Source organism: Phocoena phocoena, chromosome X (assembly GCF_963924675.1).
Source record: "Phocoena phocoena chromosome X, mPhoPho1.1, whole genome shotgun sequence".
NCBI lineage: Eukaryota > Metazoa > Chordata > Mammalia > Artiodactyla > Phocoenidae > Phocoena > Phocoena phocoena.
The window spans coordinates 114,861,146-114,884,143 of record NC_089240.1 but is presented as its reverse complement, the minus strand read 5'-3'; the positions used below and the strand labels follow the sequence as shown (position 1 = coordinate 114,884,143).

The 22,998-nt window shown below is 44.8% G+C and overlaps 1 protein-coding gene across 1 annotated transcript; it reads right to left on the bottom strand.

Moving 5' to 3' along the window:
• Positions 1-784: 784 nt before the first annotated feature.
• Positions 785-12,018, bottom strand: CD40LG (CD40 ligand). The gene is made up of 5 exons (XM_065900885.1): positions 11,855-12,018; positions 9,887-10,018; positions 5,837-5,894; positions 3,837-3,899; positions 785-1,224 (listed from the first exon to the last, which is right to left on the bottom strand). The coding sequence occupies exons 1-5, from the start codon at positions 12,008-12,010 to the stop codon at positions 848-850; spliced, it is 786 nt and encodes a 261-aa protein (XP_065756957.1). The 5' UTR covers positions 12,011-12,018; the 3' UTR covers positions 785-847.
• Positions 12,019-22,998: the final 10,980 nt, after the last annotated feature.

Genomic DNA, 22,998 nt, shown 5'->3' with positions numbered 1-22,998 from the left:
GATGCTAAATAACCACAATACTGTTAAGAGATCTTTATTATTCAAAAAATAAATAACAAGATAATCACCAGTTCACTCTGGAAACAATGGGGACTGCAGGTAGATACAATAGATTTCCTTTAAATCCAGTCATTTCTCTGGAAGGAGTGGGAAGCCTCAGAGCTGCCCCCTCTGCCCGCCTACCCCATCGACAGTGGTGGAGATAGGAACAGGGTTGAAATAAGATACTTGATTAGCAACAGCCTGACTGTGTGTGTGTGTGTGTGTGTGTGTGTGTGTGTGTGTGTAGGAGAGAAAGAAAGGATGCGAATGAGTGTCAGGGTGACTGGCGGGGAGCAGGGTTTTCGGTTCTCCACTGCATTATACTTTCTAAAGTCTGCCCCACCTCCATCGTGGCCGCAGGGACCCAGAATCCACCATAATTGAATGTGAGCTGAGGCTCCGCGTTTCCCTCCGGCATCTTCACTGAGAAGTCAAATACATTCTCCACTGAAGGACACTGCAGGCAAAGAAACAAAACTAAACTTGGCTAATTTTCTGCTGTTTACTCAGAATTCGAGCTGTGTGTAATGGCTTTGTCTTTTCATAGGACTCTCTGGATGTCTGCATCAGTGGGGTTGCTGCTTCAGAATATAAGCTCTTATGGAACAGGGGTTTCCTCCGCCCGGTAATTCACTCATTGCAGCCCTACATGCCTCGGGATGTATAATAAATAGTTCTCCATGAGGAGGATCCTAGGGTTATAAATAGGCAGTCCAACGGGCTGCGGTGGGGCGGTCTTAAGTGCTTCGCTGGATTGTGAAGACCGCCAGCGTCAGCCCAGCCGCAACCTGCCAGCTTACACCGTTCAGAGCTTGAGTAAGCCAAACGACGTGAAGCCAGTCCCGTGGCTCACTTGGCTTGGGTCAGTCACGTTGACAAACACCGAAGCACCCGGTTGTAATTCAAAGACTCCTCCCAAGTGAATGGATTGCTGCCCACACGGTTTGGAGGAACTGTGGGTATTTGCAGCTCTCAGTAAGATTCTCTCCGATCCACCTGGGGACTTTAGGCAGAGGCTGGCTATAAATGGAGCTTGACTCGAAGTTTCCCGATTGGAACAGAAGGTGACTTGGGCATAGATGTAATAGAATCCTTGTCTTTTCACGGCCAGCTGTTTCCCATTTTCGAGGGTTACCAAGTTGGTGCTTAGGGTGTAGTATCCTTTGGGGGCCCACTGGAGAACTGTAATGGAGAGGGGAAAAATCCGTGGTCAGTGGAGCATACAGGATTCAGATTCCAACAGACAATATGGTTTCGTGTTGGATACTGGCTTCACATAGGAGTGGAAGTTTGGGTCGTCAGGGATTCTGAAAGACCCATCCAGCCCTCAGTCTATGGAGGAGCCACGGCTGACTTAAGCTTGGGCAAGTCAATCTCCCTGAGCCTCTCAGTTCCTTACCTGTAACACGGGGCTAATATTACAGCCTATTTCAGAGACATGTGAAGATTAAGTAAGAGAGCACAGTGAGTTTCCTTCTCCCCTTGAGAGCTCTTAAAGCCAGTTTGCCCTTGAACTTAAAAGAATGTGAATGACTTAGAAATCCCAGGTCATAAATTACGCCTGCCAAATTACTCAAAGTCCTTGCTAATACTAACTCGTATCTCGCTTTCCTTGAACTTTCCAAAGTCGAAGACTCGCCGATCTCTCTTGCTCAGCCTCAGCACAGAGAAAAGACCCCATTTCTTCCTACCTGATCATGCCCTTGCAAACCCGATCCGCCTCCCACAGCAGGGACTAAAATTAGGCAAGGAAGTATGAAAATAAACCTGTCATTTCACTGTGTGTTTTGATCTCCCATTGTAGTGGGCGCCACCAACTTGAAAGTGCCTGTATTCTTGTGGCTAAGCCGAAGTACCCACCAACAACGTGCCATTTTTCTCGCCTGAGATGTTGACGGGGTTCAAAGTAGTGTTTGCAGCCGATTTCAAATCTCAGCCCCCACAGACAGCTAGACTGCCGGGGTGGAGGGTGGGGAGAAGCGAAAGTATCGATGCATTTGCTTCCTTGAGCTTTTATTTGAGCTCCTATTTGGTGCTCTTAGGCCTATCGGGGTGCAAGACCCCACCTGTTAAGACTCATCCTTTAGTAATTAGGAAAGGCATCCTGCAAAGCCTGACATTTCTTGGGCCTCCAGATCACTCTAGAAATGCTTCATTATGATGTTTTCGCTTTTGGACCATCTGATTGAGAAAACATGGGCAGGTTCCCTATCTTTGAGTCCACAAAGTTTATCTTTGTAAGTCCTTACCTAATTTTCATCCTTGCTGTGAGATGTAGGTCAAGTTGGGAGCAGCGTGACCAAGTAGATCTGAGAGGCTTGTGGGGTAAGAAATGTGACTTTCTTCTCACCTGATCCCCTGCAGACCTACTGTGATGCGGACTGTCAACCATGCTAGGACCAACGGTCATCATGGGCCTTCCGGCAGAATATGTGAGCATTGTGAAATCTATGCAAGGCAAGCTATTCTTCTAGGAGGTGTCTCTTGCTGGCATCCATCCAATCTGGATGAGACTGTATCATGTGGATGACCACCCTGGACATACCAGATATGGTTGTGATATTCTCCCATAAGTGTATTTTATGAGAAAGGGGTACTTGGCAGAATTATTAAATATTGTGGGGTAAGTGTTATTAAAAAGGGCTTTATGTTGCTACTTCGTTTCTATAGCGCTCGACAGAATAACTTTCTCCTGTATTAGCTGATTTGATGCTCAGAGTCACCCTGTGAAGTGAGACAGGAAACTGCTGCGAAGGTAAAGGGACTTGCCCAAGGTCACCCAGCAAGTGGTAGTCATGGTTCTTAAATCTCAGTGTTCAACAACTTTCTATCCAGTGCTCGTTACTCCTGTACCATGATCCAGGATAACTACGTATGCATTATGCCCACTGAGAAGCCCAAGCCACCTCCAAGATGAGGTCCTATCTCCTTTCCTCTCTCTCTCTGTGTCTCTCTCTATATCTCTGTCTCTCTCTGACGCACATGCACGCACACACACGGGCACACACACACACACACACACACTGCTTAGAACTCCGTTCCAGAGCGCTGTGTTAAAGTTTTCAAAGACTGCTCTGATGCTCTTGGCCCGCATTTATGTAGATAGGGGATTTTATGCTAGTGTACATGTTTCCATCCATTTATCTGATGTGCCATATTGTCCAACACCAGCTATCGTGAGGTACAGATTTGGGGGAAAAAAGTCTAAGGGCTATAGAATCATGGCAGAACGCATACGGAAGGAAAATCATTGAGAGTTGAAAAGATCACAGTATGTCGTCTGTTGTTACTTAACTGGAAAATCTAACATCCTGGTACCGATTGATCTTTGCAGAATGATTTTACCTTTAATTTCCCTGAGGTTGACCCCAGTGAAGCTGGGGCTAATCATACAGGGATTGGCAGATGGCAGGAAATACCCCTTGAGGCCCATTTGCATATAGTGAAGAGGGGTTAGGACGAGGGATGCTCCCAGTTAGCAGGTCACTACGTGCCATCTCTTCTGTGTTATCAGAATAATGGTCCCTCCACCCAGTAATTCATCATTTAGAATCAGCCACAGAGCAAGAACCTAATGAGAACATCGGGATTGCTTCCCACCTCCTTTTGTCCCTTCAAGTCCCATCTGTGCATTTGAGCCTACTTTGAAGACAAGGGCAAATGCACGAGGCGTGTCTGGGTAGCTTTGTAAATTGGCCCCCGGAGGAAGACAGGAGCCTAATTGTTAGGCTGCCTTGCTTTAGCCTCCTGGCCTTCCCCCTCGGGTGGCTGATGCTCAGATGCTTTGGACTTACCAGATGCTGTTTTACTGCTGGGCTCACTGATGACATGTGCCGCGATTTGAGGATCCTGATCACCTGAGATGAAACCAAAGACCAACTGTCAGGCCAAAGAAACACAAAACTGGCCACAGAACGATTTGGTCTAGTTCTGTAGCTGGGTCATAAAGACTGTACTTAAATAGGTTATGTGAAAGGAAGGATAAGATGGCCTTGAAATCCCTTGAAACCAGAGGGAAATGTTGGTTCCTAAAATCCGAACAACTGAGTTGGCTATTTACACCGAGCCCATTCTTCCAATCGTCATTCAGTACTCGACTCCGCTTTACATAGACTGACACAGGCTAAAGAAAATGATCTTCATTAAACACATTTTGAATCTTGATTTTAAGAACAACTCCCATCCATCGGTCATCTTAGTGGGCCCAAAGGTCGTGTCTGCACACTTAGCTAGTAAAATGCTTATGGTGTCTGATTTGGTCAAGCACTGGCCACAGTGTTATATCTACCTCTAATTGTTGCTCATGTAAAAGGTTTGCTCCTTAATTACACGTACTGAATCTCCTACGTGCAGACACGGTGTGGAAGTTGGTTTGTTTTTTTTTCCAGTAATGAGCCTGGAGCTGGACACTTTGTAGGTGTCCTATGAATAACGAGTCAAGCTGCATGACCTAATGACCAGCTTTGTTAAGTGTATCATTTTCCCAAAGACTGCCAGACAGCACCCACATGAACTGTTTCCTCAAATTTCACAGCAATTAACAGACAACATGGTACCACTCAACATATTTTACTGTCATTCTGAAAGCAAAGCCTTCATGGAAATCAGGTGACCCTTTGCATCCAAACCAATGGTTAAAGCAAGCTCTTTGCCTCAGAAAACAGTGTCTGTATCTCTGTATGTATGTGTGTATTTCTTTGTGTGTATTAAACTTACGCAAGCCGTACCATCTTTTACACTGACTTTGTGATATAGCAGTTTATCTAACAACACCCATCTACCAACACTCCATTTTCCCCATACTCAGCTGCTCGGGTCACTCCAGGCATTATTGTATTTGGTTTGGGGTGCTACATTCTAAAAAGAACAGAGAAAGTTAGTGTGTCCAGTAAAGGACCTAAACGAGGACAAGAAAAAGCCTGGAAAGGGTCATAGGAGAAACAGTGGGAGGCACTGAGAAGGTTTACCCTGGAGAAGAAAAGGCTCAGGGGCCATGACTGTTGTTTTCAACATATGGACAGCTGCTGTGTAGAAGAGGAATTATATACTTTGTTTAGTATGGCTCCAAAGAGCAGAACTTGATTCGGGTAGTGGAGATTTTAAGAACAAATTTCAACTCCAGAGGAGAAAAGCCTTCTCTCGAGTATAGAGTAATCTTATTATTATAATTATTAGGGCTTTTCAAAGATGGCCCAGGCTGCTTTATGAGCTAGAAGGTGTCTAGGCATGTTTGATCAGACAGTCAATGGTCAGTGCTGTTGTGAAGGAGATTCGTGATCCGGGGATGGTGCAGGATTTGAGCACCGTCAAGGTCCCTTCCAACCCTGGGATGTTTGAGATGCTCTGACATCAAGAACAGGGCAAAGAACAGCGCTGTCACACTGAATCACTCCTGGGTCTCCGAGGCTCCCCTGGCCGTGTTTCCCCATGAAAAAACTGTTATCGTTGAGTGATGAATGACACCGCTACCAAATGCTGACCGTCTTGTCATCTTATCCTCTGTAGGTGGTACTAGGCTGTATGGTTGCTTTGATTAAGGTGTCGAAAATAATGTGATTTCTTCATACTTGGTATCGTCAGCACTAAAGGAACACAGGCTTCGCTATAAATATGTCCATACAACTCCTTTCTAAATCACAGGCACCAGAGAAGGTATTGATTTGGCAATTGTGTTCCTGTTTTATTTCCAGGTTCCAACAAGTTCCCTGATCCAACACTGGGTTGTTCAGTATGATCGGCCTAAAGCTTGCTTTTAGTTTTTAAGTATTTACAGAAATGGTAAAGAGCAACCTACCTTTGCGCATTTCAAAGTTTTTTTCTTTCTTCTTCACTTCTTTGCTTTGCATTATACCCTAAAATAAGAATCATGGCAAAAGGTCATTTTGACAGGAACTCTGGCGGGGGCTTTGGAGGGAGGTTTCATTCATTTGGCACCTGCCATTACTCTGTTGCCTGTTTCTGGTGAAGATTATCATATAGACTCAGGTTCTGTCATCAATTCCATCCTACCGATTAGGAGCCCGTGGCTTTGACAGATGAGCTGACAGCCCAGTAAGCCCAGGGGTGAACCTGGAAACAGAATCTGGGCTTTATTATCTTCCAGTGCTCTCTCCAGACCAACGACTGCCATCCTGACCCCTCCTATGACCCCAACCTCCCTGGCTTTGACGAGTTAAATAATGCTGAATGGGGAGCAGATTCTACCCTGGGAACTGGTATATAGAATATTATTAACATAAACCGTGGTGTGTATCTATTAGAATAAAACTGGTCTGAAATCTCTTAGGAAATGGAAATAGTAAGTTTGACCTTGGGAAGAAATCCCAGACTGTGAAAATATCCTCAGACTTTTAAAAAATTTTTTGTTGTCCCTGTCAATGGGCTGAAGAGATTCTCTTGTTGCTGGTTGCCTTGTGTGGCCAAACGCAGCACTTCTTAAGGGGTTTCTTCTCATTAGCAACTGCAGGAAGGCTAGAGGCACTTAAAGAAGCTAGCAGACAGTGCCATCTACACAGATTGGAAGGTAATAAAGGCTGCTGTTGCCGTTTTAAAGATTTAAAGATACTGAATAAAAGGCACGGTGGGCTTAACGGGCAGGCATGAGGTCACCCAAGGAATCTGAGGCTGAAGCCGACAGTAGAAACTGAGATCACGTTCCGAGGCTGGGCTTAACGCTGTACTCTGAACACAGATAAGGAAGGCAATAGTATTTTCACATCTTCTGATAATCAAAGTCCTGTGTGCCTTCCAGTTCCTGGAATCAATTTTCTACAGCGCCCTTCCTTTTCGTTCCTCCCCAATAAGGTATTAGTGTTGTTACTGCTGAGGGGTTCCCTGTACGCTCGGCTTGAGTGCCAGATGTGAGGGTGTAAGTCATGGAACCTAGCCGGGAGCCCGCGCCTCAAAACTCTCACGGGGCCCAGAGCTTCAACTTTCCACTTGAGCTGAAGTGTGGCAGTGTGAAAGTGCTGCAACAGGAAAATGTTTGTGAGATAACAAGCAAACAAATGAATATTTCGTGTCTTTTCAAAAGATGGAGTGTGGTGATCGAGGGTGAGATACTTTTAGGCTAGGTGGTTGCATTGGTGTCAGGGCTTGGCCAACATGAAAATGTGAAGTCAGCAAAGTTTGCCCTTTAAGCGCCCGCCCTTGCCTTTCTGTGAACTCTGCCCCAGCCACACTCCCCAGAGCCTTTTTACCCTTCTTGCTTCACTCCCCACCTCAACTGAAAGACTTTTGAAAGTTGACTTTCAGAAAATCTGGAATTAGTTATTTCTCTCTTAGTGGCAACTCCATGTGGCAGGGTTGGATAGCTTGACCTTTAACTCGAAAAGGAGATGCTTTGACCTTATCAAAGACACCTCGGGCATTGGCGAGCAGACAATCATGGAACAGATCGTTCTAGCAGGGAGCTGGGGGGAGGGAGAAAGTTTTAATGTGTAATTATACTATTTAAAATGCCGCCTCCATCTACTCTAACATCAGCCCCAAATCCCATCTTCCACCCAGAGTGACAGCTTGGTGCGACCTGCCTCAGGAAATAATGAGTTCCCCGTCACTAGAGGTGTTCAAACAGAGATTGAGTGACCTCTGGGTAGCGGCTGTGGGGAGAAGAAGCAGCTCTGGGTTGATAATTGGATCTGATGATTTCGAAGACCCCTTCCTGTGATTCAGGCCTTGGGTTGTTCTGGACCAATCAGACTGTGACCCAGAAAGAAAGGCTGCTAACATTAGCTAAGAATATAAATAATCTAGTTTGGGGGTTATTTTGTAGTTGGCCTGTTGGGTTAAAAAAAAAGTCCAAAATATTGTTTTAGAATGAGAAGCTTCGGGGAATGGATATTGGAACGGGGGTCAATCGTTGGAACAGGACTGGGGAGCTGGAGTACTTTGTGTCTGATTGTCGTACGCATCGTTGGTGCAGATGACGTTGACTCGGACTCCACCCCGCAGCACTGGAGGCAAGGGGCTTCCTCTGTTGTACGGAAGGAGCCCTGGCGGACATGCCTGAGAAGGTCTGCCTTTCCAGATTATGAAACTTGGGAGCTGTCACTTTTTTCATGCAAGCATAAGCAAAGAGGCCAAACTGACTTTCTTCCTTACTTTTGTCCTGGGTAGCTGATTTGGGAAGCTTTACATATCCAACCTGAAATACAGCCGGGAGGAATTGGCAGTACAACTATAAAACTCTCAGTAAGAAAGAGGGAGGGAGGGAAGACACCAACAGCCACTCTCACTGCCTTTGGGGGTAACTGAAGTCTGATCACATAATTACAGGATGTCAGAGCTGGTAGTGCCCTGGCAGATCATCTCAGCCCTCTCATTGGATAGATGAGAAAAATGAGGCCCAGAGAGGTGAAGTCATTTGCCCAAGGTCACACAGCCCAGCACATTAAATATGCTAAGTGGATTATTAAGCGTTGTTCTCAAAGTGGCTTTATTCCCATTTAAATTTGCAACACCTTCCAATACCCTGTAATACTGGCCAGAAGCCTTGAAGAACTAGAGAAACTCAAATCGTTTTCAGGCCCTTCAAGTAAAGAGTTAGGAGTCTTTAAAACCTAGATTAGTGTAAAGAACCTAAAAGCCAGCGACAGATTTGAGCTTCATTCTGATCCCCGTAGGTGACCCAGGAATAAGCTTTCAGAGTCCTCACTACTGGATTAAAAATGACACACCGGGGACAGTACAGGAGGACAGGAATAAGCTCAGAAATAAGCTCTCAGGTCCTTCACTCCCAGGTTAATTACACATTATCCACATGTGAGAGCTAACTCCTGTTGGTTTCTCCAGATACCCACCCATCTGGCACAGTGCTGCCCTCAGCCTGGATGCGGCCTCCTAGTCGCAACCCCCAAGTCCCCTGAGGGCCCAAGGTGTCTGACTCAGTGTTTTGAGGGGGAAACAGGCAGAAAGGCTTCTTGCTGTTCTTCTTCTGGAGGAAGAGCTCCTAGACCCCTTGTCTACAGCGATGGAATTAATGTTGTGGGCATGTCCTCAGTAAACGGTCTAGAAACTCCTGCTTTAGGTACCTGTCATAGGCCACTGCGGTTACTTCATGCTGGGCACCAGTCTGTTGGGCTAGAAGGCTTCAGACTTTCTGCCTCAGGTCTTGATTGGCCCTAGAGGGAACTGACTCCATGAGCAGGTGGTGTGGTACAGGGTCTGGTTCGAGCGGTACTGAGACGGTCCATCGCCAATTGCCCACACCTCTCCTCACAGTAAAAGGAAAAGATTTCACTTACATGGCACCTGAAATCCCATCATGAGAGAAGCGTTCCTTCATATGTTAGAGTCTATCAGTGTTCAGAAGTCCCCACCGCCCCCAGTAAAGGCAAACCCTTAACCTGTGGCCTGACAACGCTGCAGTGGCCAGTGGTTATTGCTTCTCTAGGAAATGGGGATCAGACCCTGGGTCCACAGTGGGGAGGCATCAAGGTTTGGATGGAAAGATAAGAAAATGCAGAAAACAACCTTGGTAGACTTCACCCTTTCCCCTGAGGCATCTGCATGTCTGGGCTCATGTGCGTGTGTGAATGTGCCCATGAGAGTGTGTATCTTCCCCAGAGAGAGTCTCTTTTGTTCTTCTTAAGGGCATTCCTTTCAACGAGCACACTTCCAACTTTCCTTTCCCTTTTAACCGTAGGATTTTGGCTTCATTTTTGCTTTTTTGATACACATACCCATATATACATGTATGTACATATGTATGGCGATATGTATCTATAGTATATATTTAACACATGTTTAAATTTTACATGGTCAAGTTTTAGTGTCCCAACCTAGCAGGTTTTCTCAACCAAAACTTTTCAATGACACTTTTCCCAACAACTGAGGTCCTTACCGTGACCAGGTCTTCAAACCGGCTTCGAATTTCCTCACAGTTCAGTAATGATAAGGACCCCTCTCCTTTGCTGCATCGCTGTATCGTTTTCATGAACACAAAATCTTCATGAAGATTCCTTTCATCTTCTATCTATTTATGAAATAACAGGGACATGAGACATTGTACTTCTGTCTGCCTCTACAATCACTTCATGGCCTCAACGACATGAGGAGGACTTTGCAGATATAAATGGGGCATAATAACAAGTTAGTATACTGGATTGCTGATATCTGGTATTAGCAGTTTAAAAAATCTACAAAAGCCAGCAAAGAAAATGTCATGTGGTCTGCAACGCTAGGTAGAAATCACAGCTATTCTAATGAAATTTCATCACAAAGGGTACTTTTTCCCATGTATTGTAGCAGCAACATTCTCTAATGGTCATATTTCCCATTGCTTCAGTAATGATTGGTCATTATAAACACAGTCTATAAAATAGTTTTCTGCTGAGCTAATTTGCCCACTTAGTTTTAGTGTTTGTGTTGCAGTGCTTTGGTGAAGGTAATTTGCAATGTGTATCAATGACTTGAGTTCTAATTACATCTCTCTCTTTTTAAGTTTAGTATTTGCAGAAAACATTTTCATTTTTAAAGAAATCATCTTTCATTCCCAAAGGTAATGAGATATTTTATTTTCCGATGTCTTAGAATAAGTAAATATATGGAATTCACTTGTTTAATCAACTAATTCTGTGCCATTTTCTTATATTCAGATTACATTTTTAGATTCAAAACAAGATCCAGCTAGCCGGTGGCTTTCACTGTCATTAAGAGAACACCCAAGTGCCAGGGTAAATTTGAATCTACCCAGGTCAGTATTTCCCCTATAGAGGCTAGGCTTATGTCCAGGCATTTGATTGGCAGAGCCCAGCAGACCAAACACAAACAAACAAACAAGCAGACCCAGAGCCGTGCTCTTTTCTCAGCAGTGAACCCTAAAATTTGGGTAACCCAAGAATTGCCTCCATTGTTCCAGCTCCACCTTATCCCGATAGAAAACCTCCTGGTCCTAATTCAAGATTGGCATCCCGATAACGGCCACTCGCACATCCCTGAGAAAACGCAGTCTCCAGATGCTGTGCATCCGCAATTCCCACATCTAGACTTTTAGGAACAGCCAAATAATGGACCAAATTTCTCCTTTTCATCTTTGATTGGTATTTTTTCAACACAGCCAATAATGCTTATGAGTGGAGGTGGGTAAACGCATGGAAACAGGATAACTCCTAATGGTTATTTTTCTTAAGAATGCAGAACAACCTGCTAACTTCCTCCACTCTTTTGTTCTGTATGTCCAACTGTTTAAGAACGTAAAACATCTCAGAGGGAAACTGAGCAGCTTGCAACTACAATCAGCATTTGAAGAATTATACAGGGAACGCCACTTTCAGGGACTTACCCATGTCTATGCTAACCTGAAACTATGCATTTTCAGCTCAGATGGATGCTCTCCTTGTCTAGTTGGAGGCTTAGAAGAAAAACAGTTGTCTCCATCAGAAAAAAAATAGTTTACTTTTTAAGCAAAACCTTAGCAAATCATTACAGCTCATGTCTACGTAGTGCTTATTTTGTGCCCGGCTCTGGTCTTAGCTTGAATTTAATCTATGAGGTGGGTACCATTAACATCCCCATTTCTCAAATGTGGAAACTGAGGCATAGAAATGGCAAATAACTTGCCTGGGATCACAGAACTAGTAGGGGACCGAGTCAATATTTGAACCCAGCAGTCTGACTCCAGAGCCAAGGTTCTTGACCAGAGAAAAGAGTAGGACATCTCACTAACTAGACCACAACCACTACGCCACAAGACCACTTATCTATTTGGGCTCTTACCATTGTCCATCATTTGGGTAGAACTAAAACCAACCAACCCACACATCTATAAGAACCCCAAATTTAGTTAATAAAGGCCTACGGTTCATCTTACCTTGTCCAATCTTCTGTGAAGATACACAGCAAAAAGCGCTGACCCAATCATCTGGGTGATAAGAAAAACAGTCAGTAAATACATAAAAATTTTCATACTGACGGGTGGTCCAGTGGCCACAGAGCGGGGAGAAGGTTGGCTGTACGTTTCGATCATGCTGCGTTCGAGTTGAAATGATGTCTTCTGACCGAGAAGGTGGCAGAGGCAGCATGAGAAGACTGTCAAAGTGGCCACCTTACTCAGGATTAGTTAAGAGCGCACAATCGTCGCAGCCCACACTTCCTGGAAAATGTGCTTCGCAGTCTTCTCTCCCAGCAAAAAAAGTTACGTAAAGGTTTTTTTTTTCTTTTTTTTTTACCTACCCATATCATTCACTTCCAGGCTTTCCCTTTCGTTAGTAAAGAAGAAACAAGTTTCTTCTTCCATACATTCATTCTTGCCTTGAAATGTCATAGACTTCTTGACAGACAATGGCAGTACTTTCCTATCGCTGTCTAACGTTTGGGGTTCACCAGTTTCAAGGAAAGAGCCAAATGAATCCACCAGCAATAGAATTATTTCAATTTCAATCTTACTAATATAAATCGGGAACCTGGTAGCTGGGGAAAGAAAGAAACATCAGCAAAAGCTTGGATTGATTTTGCGACTGGCTTCCCACTGGCTAACTGCTTGTTAACATTTCTTTCATCTTTGAACCCAACGAAGTCCCGGCGGCTTTTCGAGGCAAGTCTACATGGCATAAAGCAAAAAGGAGTGCTGACAATTAGTAAAGAAAATTTAGCTGGAAAGATAATTCAAGAAAAATACCCTTTTCCAAGGCCAAGAGAAGTAGGGTCTTGGGGTAATTCAGGCCAAAACTCTGGGATTGAAGTTAAAGTAGGAATATTAGCTTGATTTAGCCAAGTTGTCTGTCTACACTGTTCCAGTCCATCAGATAATTGTTGATGCCAATGTATCCGTTTGGACTAGGGAAAATAGGCTGCAGTTAAGAGACCTGAATTCTAGCCCTTGGTGTACCAATAAATTGCTGTGGACCTCGAGCCTATCACTCTCCCTCTCCAGATCTCAGTTTCCTCATATCCAAATGGGCAGTGGTACCCACCTTGCTTATCCTCTAGGTTGTTATGAAATCAAGTAAAGATGTGCATGAAAGATGCTTGAAACCCGTTAAGATATAGAAAAGCACTCTCACCCTGGGTTTTATGCTATTTGTTTAGCCTATGATATGAGTTTTCCAAATAATTGCCAACTCCTTACATACTAGCAAAAAACAAATGAACAACATCAAAAACACCCAGCGTCTTGACAACGAACTGAATTATTGAAGTGTGTAGAATTACGCATTTCTGAATGGCTTTTGATGGTCTTATCAGATGGCCTTCGAAATAAAAGTAGCTGTGGAAATACCTACCCCACATCCCAACCTGGTCTAGAAACCATGATAAGATTGCTTTGGTGATTCCTATAAGATTGTTTTGAGACACAGATAGGAAATGTAACAAACTCCTCTGATAGGCATGCTATCTGCATAGTTACCACCTGCTGTCTTCCCCTCCCACGCCCCAGCATCCTGTCCTGGGCGCAGATCTCACTACATCTGCCAAGTAGGTGGCTTCAATGCATGTGATAAACTTTGATCAGTCAAGTCAGAGGCTTCAGTTCGTAGACAAGGAACCTTAGTTCCACTAAAGGAAAATGATCACAAGAACTAAAAGGGGCTCGAGGACTTCTCCAGGAGCAGCTTCATACCATGACACCATGCCAGAGCTGCAAGGACCCTGTGACCATCAGATCAGTCCAGCCCCGAGAGAGAGGTCGCTGAAGGGACCAGAGTTGCCGACAATGTCACGTTTGTTCACGTGACCAACTTCAAGAGAGAATTGTCCAATCTCCCTGCCTCCACTTCCTGACTCCTGCTTACAATATCCCCCTGAAACTGCTTCCACCATTATTAGCACAATAGTTTGGGCTGAATACTTTTAATTTTTTTTAACATCTTTATTGGAGTATAATTGCTTTGCAATGGTGTGCTAGTTTCTGCTGTATAACAAAGTGAATCAGTTATACATATACATATGTCCCCCTATCTCTTCCCTCTTGCGTCTCCCTCCCTCCCACCCTCCCTATCCCACCCCTCTAGGTGGTCACAAAGCACGGAGCTGATCTCCCTGTGCTATGCGGCTGCTTCCCACTAGCTATTGATTTTACGTTTGGTAGTGTATATAGGGCCATGCCACTCTCTCACTTGGGCTGAATACTTTTTAGAGTTAATTTTCAGTGACCTTTCCAGTAGTCTGTTGACCTATTATTTTGTTGTCATCCTTCTGAAAACTCTCCCATCTTGCCTCTCAGAATCCTTCTTCATGTGATTCCTTTTTCCCTTGTACCTCTTAAAACTTTGGTATCTCCCATCCTCATGCTCATCCCCTCTCCTCTTCTCATTCTACATGTTTGCCTTGGATGATTCCCATCCATTTTCATGGTTTTCACTATCACCTTCATAGTGATAAACCTCAAATGTATAACTGCAGCCCTGAACTGTGGATTTGTAAGTGCAGCTACCTCTGAATGTGTCCACTTGGATACCCCAAAACCACCCCATATTTGGCATGCCCCAAACTTAACTCATCTCCCCACTCCACTTGCAACCCAGACTTGTTCTCCCTCCAGGCTCTCCCCATCTCAGTGAATGGTACTACTACACCCACATAATTGTCCAAGACTTGGGAGTCATCAAGGATTCCTTCCTCTCTCTTGCCCAGATTACTCCCCAATCCCAGTGGCTTCCTCATCCCCAAAGCTTCTCGACTGCCACCACTCCTTTCTATCCCCCTGGGCAACATTCCAGTCTAGGCCCTCATCCCCTCTCTCCTGCATGACTGAATTGTGTGTTCCTAATTGATTGCCTTGCTTCCCTTCCCGCCCCACCCCATCCATCGTCCATACCACCAGAAGAATGTTAACTCTAAATCTTGTAACTGACCGTATTATCTAACCTGATTTTACCCCCCTAAGACGATGCATTAGACCCAGGGAAGCAGGTTGACAGTTTCCTGGCATGTTCAGTGTGAATGGGATTAGCTCCGGAATAGCCTGACGGTCCTATAATCCTTGAAGCCTCCTCTTTCTCCCATCCTTCTTCTGCCTGGTCCTCTAGATTGCCGCAACATTGGCTACCTATCCAGCTTCCACGTTTTAGCTCTACTTTCTGATTCTGTATCAGATGTCCTTTGTGTGTCTCTCCCCCAACAAGGAGTGGCCTGGCCCTGGTGTTGGGTCCCCTTTAAAAATCTTCAGTTGCCTAATGCATTCCGAAGTGATTTTTAAACTAGGTTACCAAGAAATCTGTAGACCTGGGGAGTACAGGGAAGTGCCTGCAGATAAAGTCAAATACTGACTATCTTTTTCTTAGTTCAGAGAAAGAATTAAGTGAAGGGATTGAATTGTTTCATTTTTTTAGTTTTTCTTGCATAAACTTTTCTCAAATCTCTGTCACCGTTTTCTACTACTGATTTTCTTCTAGCTGATGATTGATCTGCAACAAATAAGCATCAAGGAAAAAACTAAAAAAACAATGGATCGCACACATTCTGATGTGACTAGGCTTGTGGTTGTGATTTTATATTGATAACCTAGAACACAGTCAGAGTTTCTGCTAGGAAAGTTATTTCCAGTACATAAGAAAGAGTTAAATATATCAGCATTTTGTTTGTTCTACAAAGGGCCTCTCAAGGACTCTTTTCCCTGAACATGTCTGGAAAACCCTAGCCTAGAGGATAGTGTTTCCATTGTAAGCATAGCACAGGTTCCCACCCCTGCCCACCTTTCTGTCTTCATCCCCTACTACTCACTCATGCTCAGACCTGAGCATCACCCATGTCCAGCTAAGCTTATTTCCCCAAATGTGCTGGGTTTGTTCAAGCTGTTCCCCTATGGACCTCATGACTCCCTCCTTTTTTATCCACTAATGTTGAAGAGATACCTGCTCTGTGAAACGTGCCCTTCCAGCTGACAAGGTGCCCTCTTCTGTGCTCAGTCTATCATAGAATTTGACACATCACATCATAACTGACTTGTCAGATTTCCCTACCATTAGCTTCTAGAGGAAAGATAATTACAAATCTCAGAGTCCCTGCTTCCTGACACATTGTAAGGAATTAGTAAATCTTTGCCCAATTACTCAGTTTTCTTTTCAGGGGATAGAAGGGGAAGTTGTAAAATATTCTAATCTGGTAGAACAGCACTGACCAGGCTCTCTGGGGATACAAATCACAATATATTTGTTTTACGTTTTCTTCTATTCCTTTAATTATCTCTCTTTCTTCTGGGGTCAGTTCCATTTGTTTATTTTGGTCCTTCTCCTTCATGTTGATAGTTTTCCTCAAATGTCTGGTGACCCTTAGTTGTCTGGTCATATTTATGAATGAAGATCTATGTTAGCTTTTATGGGTGGATGGCATGGGTTTCCTCTACAATTGCGTTGATCTGTTTCCCCCACAAACCTCTCCCCGGAATGGGAGGGCCGACTGTGGGTTCTGTTTAAGTGGGTAGAGCTTGTCAACAGGCAGGTTTCCCTTTAGGTTATGTGGGTTGAGAGGCAGGAAGGCCGGGACCCCCACAACTGATAAAGTAAGGAGGGCTTTTCTCTGGGGGTGGAGACCTTTAGAGGGTTTCGCTCTTGACTGAGGCTGGTTTTCCTTTTGTTTTCTTTTGTCTATTCGTTGTGGAGGTCTCAGCACACTCCCTAGAGTCCTCCTCGGGCAACTTTAGCCTGAGGGCAAAGGCCCAATGTTGCTGCTGACAAAGGGTCCGTGGGGGAAGGGAGAGAGGGAGAAAAGGGGTCCACCTGTCCTAGCTGTTCCACTGCAGCTCTTTATTGAGTTGCCATAATGATTCCTTCCCTGCCCACCCCTGCTCTGCATTTACCAACTCTGAGATTGCTGCCTCCTTGAGAGAACCCACTCTTACTTCTGATTTCTTGAATTGCAATGTTTTCTGCTCTGATTTCTCTGTTAGCCCAAATTCATTGGGTTTCTTGCTTCCTGGTATCCCTCAAAATTTATTTCACATTGATGTCACCTTTTCTTGTTTCCCATTGTTGCTGTGATTTCATTCTGTTTACATTTATTTGTGACTGGGTAATACATTCACATGGTTAAATATGTAAGTGATAGAAAAGAGTGTGCAATGTAGAGTCTTCCTTCTGCCTTTTCCTCCTAGTTCTTCATTGGCAACCAGTGTTGTCAGTTCTTATGTACCTCCCAGAGATGCTTTTATGAACCTTCAAGCAAATACATAGATATCCTCTGACACTCTTTTTTACACACAGTAGTATACAATATACTGTCTACATCTTTGTTTTTTCATTTAACACTATACATTGGAGATTACTCTACATCAGCAAAGTGCTCCCTTTTTTTCTGGCAGTACGCGGGCCTCTCACCGCTGTGGCCTCTCCCGTTGCGGAGCACAGGCTCTGGGCGCACAGGCCCAGCGGCCATGGCTCACGGGCCCAGCCGCTCCGCGGCCTGTGGGATCTTCCCGGACCGGGGCACGAACCCGTGTCCCCCGCATTGGCAGGCGGACTCAACCACTGTGCCACCAGGGAAACCCAGAGCTCCCTTTTTTTTTTTTTACAGCTGCATAGTATTCCATGTATGAATGACACACCATAATTTAACTAGTCTCCTCTTGATGAACATTTAGGTTGTTTCCAGTCATATGATATTAAACAATGTTGCAACAAATAACCCTATACTTATTCACTTTTCTTTTTATGAGTCTGGAGTTTGGGGGGTAGGGGTCTGGGCTGGACCCATGAATTTGGGGGTTTTATTTGTTTATTTATTTATATAAATTTATTTATTTTTGGCTGCATTGGGTTTTCGTTGCTACGCGCGGGCTTTCTCTAGTTGCAGCAAGCGGGCGCTACTCTTTGTTGCGGTGCGCGGGCTTCTCATTACAGTGGCTTCTCTTATTGTGGAGCACGGGCTCTAGGTGTGCAGGTTTCAGTAGTTGTGGCATGCGGGCTCAGTAGATGTGGCTCGCAGGCTTTAGAGAGGAGCCTCAGTAGTTGTGGTGCACAGGCTTTGCTGGTCTGCAGCACGTGAGATCTTCTCAGACCAGGGCTCGAACCTGTGTCCCCTGCGTTGGCAGGTGGATTCTTAACCACTGCACCACCAAGGAAGTCCTTATTCACTTTTTTTTGTTTTTATTTTTTTTATTTGATTTACAATGTTGTGTTAGTTTCAGTTGCACAGTAAAGTGATTTAGTTATACTTATTCACTTTTTAAAGTTTCTTTTCAGGCATATCTATGGGATCTGGAAGGCTAAAAATCACGTATATATATGTGCTTTTTAACATTGACCAATCAACATGTTAACCTGAACACATCACAGTCAAAGGAAGGTAAGTTAAAAGCTATTGCTGGGCTTCCCTGGTGGCGCAGTGGTTGAGAGTCCGCCTGCCAATGTAGGGCATACGGGTTCGTGCCCCGGCCCGGGGAAGATCCCACATGCAGCAGAGCGGCTGGGCCCGTGAGCCATGGCCGCTGAGCCTGCGCGTCCGGAGCCTGTGCTCCGCAACGGGAGAGGCCACAACAGTGAGAGGCCCGCGTACCGCAAAAAAAAAAAAAAAAAAAAAAAAAAAAGCTATTGCTGTGGCACATGTATACAATGGAATATTACTCAGCCATAAAAAGGAGCAAAATTGAGTTATTTGTAGTGAGGTGGACAGACCAAGAGTCTGTCATACAGAGTGAAGTAAGTAAGAAAGGGAAGAACAAACGCATATATATGGAATCTAAAAAAATGGTACTGATGGACCTAGTGGCAGAGCAGGAACAAAGACGCAGATGTAGAGAATGGACATGAGGACTTGGCGGGGACGGGGAAGCTGGGACGAAGTGAGAGAGTAGTATTGACATATGTACACTACCAAATGTAAAATGGATGGCTTGTGGGAAGCTGCTGCATAGCACAGGGAGATCAGCTCGATGCTTTGTGACCACCTAGAGGCGTGGCATAGGGAGGGTGGGATGGAGGGGACATGGGGATATATGTATACATATAGCTGATTCACTTTGTTGTACAGCAGAAAGTAACACAACATTGTAAAGCAATTATACTCCAAAAGAAGTTAAAAAATAATAAAATAAATAAAAGCTATTGTTTATTTTCCATTCGTCAGATCAATGCATAGAAAATTGTCTGTATTATGCACCCTCTTCAAAGCCAGGCCTTACATTTTAAAGCTTCCAATGCAAAGTCCTGTGTGGCCTTGCCGATTTTGGTTGCACCATGTGGGATTCTCCATGCAGGTCTGAAGCAGAAAGCCAGAGATGATGTGATCTCTGCTGCTTCCATCCAGATGCTACACTTGCAGACGAGATTGGTAAGAAGCATTTTCAGGAGACATTTCCTTCAATCAGTTTATTTTCTCAAATTAACATTCACCGAGTGCCTACTGTGGCCCAGGTGCTGAGCTGGATGCTGGGGATACAAAGATAAAAATGATAGTCCCTACCCTGTCAGGAGCTCCCAGTCTAGAGGAGCCAATCAATACATGAGCAGACAACCATGAAACAATGTGAGAAGTGCCACAGTAGAGGTGAAGACAGAATGCTGTGGGAGTGTTAAGGAAGAGGATCTACACAGCAGGGAAGTAGGATAGAGGGAATGTCCAGGAAGGCTTCCTAGATGAAAATACACCTGTCATAACTTTGTATCCTGACTTCTAGCACCCCACTGACAAATCCCCATGTCCATTGTCTATCTACTGTCCTTGGCTTTTCTAGTCTGGAATCTTCCACCCCTTTTCCTTCTGCAGCTATCTTTCTAGTCGGCTGTACGCACTCTGACATGCCAAAGGCTTAGGAGGAGTAAGGTAGGAGAGGGTTGGTGATAATCATCTCCAGCATGGATGAATGTGGTTGGGGATGGGGATAATTGGAGTGTTGGCCTCGTTTCAGATATTAGTTTTGAGAGTATGATCAGAATCCTCAACCTCTAGCTGCCTACCTCCATCCCATGTCTCCAAGGTGAATTTTCTTGGCAAGTGTCTACTCTCTGTTTCTAACTTTTAGGCACCATGACTCCACTCTCCATTAGTGTAAGAAAAAAAGCTGTATTTGTTTATGTGTTTAAATAGACAAGAAACACAGGTAACAGTGGTTACCACTGGCAATACAATGGAGTTTATGGGGAGCAAGTTTTACTTTTTAATCTATACCTCTGTGCCCTTTGCATTATTTTTATTTATTAAAAAACTAAAAAAAAAAATTTGGCCACAGCCTGTGGCATGTGGGATCCTAGTTCCCCAACCAGGGATCGAACCCCCATCCCCTGCATTGGAAGCATGGAGTCTTAACCACTGGACCACCAGGGAAGTCCCTGCATTATTTTTATAATGAGCATATTTTACTTTTGTAATTTTTAAAACAAACTTAAAAAAATATTTATTTGGTTGTGCTGGGTCTTAGTTGTGGCAGGCGGGCTCCTTAGTTGCAGCTCGTGGCCTCCTTAGTTGTGGCACGCAAACTTTAAGTTGTGGCATGCATGTGGGACCTAGTTCCCTGACCAGGGATCGAATCTGCATCCCCTGCATTGGGAGCGCAGAGTGTTAACCACTGCGCCACCAGGGAAGTCCCTAAAATAAACTTCTTATGGAAGTAAACTTTTACATACAAAAAAAGTGCACAAATCATAAGCTTAATGAATTTTCATAAAGTAAATACACCCATTGTAATCATCACCCAAATTGTAGACTTGTAGATTTTTAATAGTATCTTGGAAGCCCACCTCTTGTCTCCTTCCAATCACCTCCACTTCTCACAAAGGTAACCACTATTCTGCCTTCTATCACCAAAGAATCGTTTTGACTAAGAGTTCCAGTTGCTCCTTATCCTCACTAACACTTGGTATCATCAGTACTATTTATCTTAGCCATTCTAATAGGTCTGTAGTATTGTCTCACTGTAGTTTTGATTTGCATTTCGCTAGTGGCTAATGATGTTGATCATCTCTGCATGTGCTCACTTGCTATCCACGTCCTCTTGGATGCTAAAATCTTCCATAAATATGGAACATAATCATTTAAGAAAATTGTTTGAAGATAATAACACCATTAACCAGACTAGGGGATATTCTTTGAGTGTACCAATTCTTCTGAGAGGCAGATTAGGGTGGTGGAAATAGCCAGGTTTTGGTACTTGTTGTCGGATCTTAGGCAAATTATTGAACCTCTTTGTGCCTTGGTTGCTTTGTCTATAAAGCAGGGATAATAATAGCTCTTGCTTCATAGGGTTGGCCTGAGGATTAGATGGGAAAATTACGTAAGGCTCTCTGCTCCATGCCTGACACTGGTTCATCAGTGTCTCTCTGCCCTTCTGGCAAACCCTGGAAAGAAGGCATGAAAGAGAAGGTTGTCCTTGAGGCGGTCAACGGCTTAGTATCTGAGGGAGAATGGATGAGTGATTCCTCTTTCTCTAGGTCTAAGGAAAAATACTCTAGAGTTGTGTCCTAGAGTTTCTGTGCCCTCACTTCCTGCTGCTCCCCCCACCCCACCCCCACCAAACAGCAGGAGAAGCCTGCTTTGAAGGAAATTCTAGAAGAAATTCTAGTCATAACTGGGCTCTCAGATGCTACTGCATCCCTTGTATGATTTAAACACCTACTGCTGTGTGTCTAGCAGAGACACAAGCCCCACAGTGCACTGGGGAAGCATCTCAGTAGAGTGAGTGCAGGGGGTTGCGGGTGTACGCAGGAGAAGGAAGGTGACGGCACCAGCGGGTCCAGGAAGGTTCCTGGAAGAGATGACATCTGAGCCCTGAAGGAATTTTCTGAGTGAGGGAAGAATGCATTCCAGGTACAGGGAATAGCATGTACAAGGCTCCAGAGGCTGGAGACCAGGGGCTCTTTCTCTTCTTGAGGCTGCATTCTCGGGACCACAGCCTTGTTCTGGGCTCTGCACAGCACCTCAGGTTTTTCCATTGTGCCCTTAAGGTGGAGCATCTCCTTATGAAGCCTTTGTAGTAAAAACATCCCCTTTGTTCCAGGCTGAAGGGTCTCAGGGATCAAGTGCTGTACAGGCGTGTACATTTTTGGCACCCATCTTTCTTCAGAAATCAGCCTGATATGCTTGAATATATGCTACTTGTCTGTGTGGTTCAAGCTCATTTCTTACCTCCCTCACTGCAACCTCAGACTGCCTTCTGCATTTCCTCCAGAGTCCAGGACTTCAATAGGCTTGTTCCTAGCTCCCATGCCCCAAACCCTTCCGCATAGCCTCTCCCTGGGGCCCCTAATCTACCCCTACCCTAAACCTTCTTCTTTTTTTTTTTTTTTTTTAACATCTTTATTGGGGTATAATTGCTTTACAATGGTGTGTTAGTTTCTGATTTATAACAAAGTGAATCAGCTATACATATACATGTGCTCCCATGTGTCTTCCCTCTTGCGTCTCCCTCCCTCCCACTCTCCCCCTCCCACCCCTCCAGGCTGTCCCAAAGCCCCGAGCTTATATCCCTGTGCCTTGCGGCTGCTTCCCCCTAGCTATCTACCTTACTACGTTTGTTAGTGTGTATATGTCCATGACTCTCTCTCGCCCTGTCAAAACTCACCCTTCCCCCTCCCCTAAACCTTCTTCTTGACTTAACTTGTTCAGGGTTCTCTCTTCTCTCTCCCCCCCTCCCAGCTTCTAACTGCTCTCCTCCAAGCTGCCTTCTTCAGCTCTGACCCCAGGCTAGGGCGGTCCCTCCCTCATCCCTCCTGTGGTCCGTTCCAACAACCCGCTGGGGCTGTTTCTGAAATGAGCGCTTCTGCTCCTGACTCATGTCCTAGGTCTCCTCACAGGAGACTGTCTTCTTCATGGGGACTGACTCAGGAGCCCTCTAGTTCTCCCACCGTGTCTCCTGGGGCCAGCCTCAAGGTTTCCGCAACGGGGAAACTGAGACTCAACGAAAAGGGATGACTTACGTGGGTTAGCAGGCGGCAAGTTAGTGACAGAGCAGAGACCACCCCAGGCCTCCAGACTTCCAGCCAATGCTCTTTCCCAGGAATCAGGTTGCCTCTCAGAAGGCTCAGGTCTTCTCACTGCCATCAGCTGCCATCCGCCGACAGCACCGGGCACCCATCTCTCCCAGTA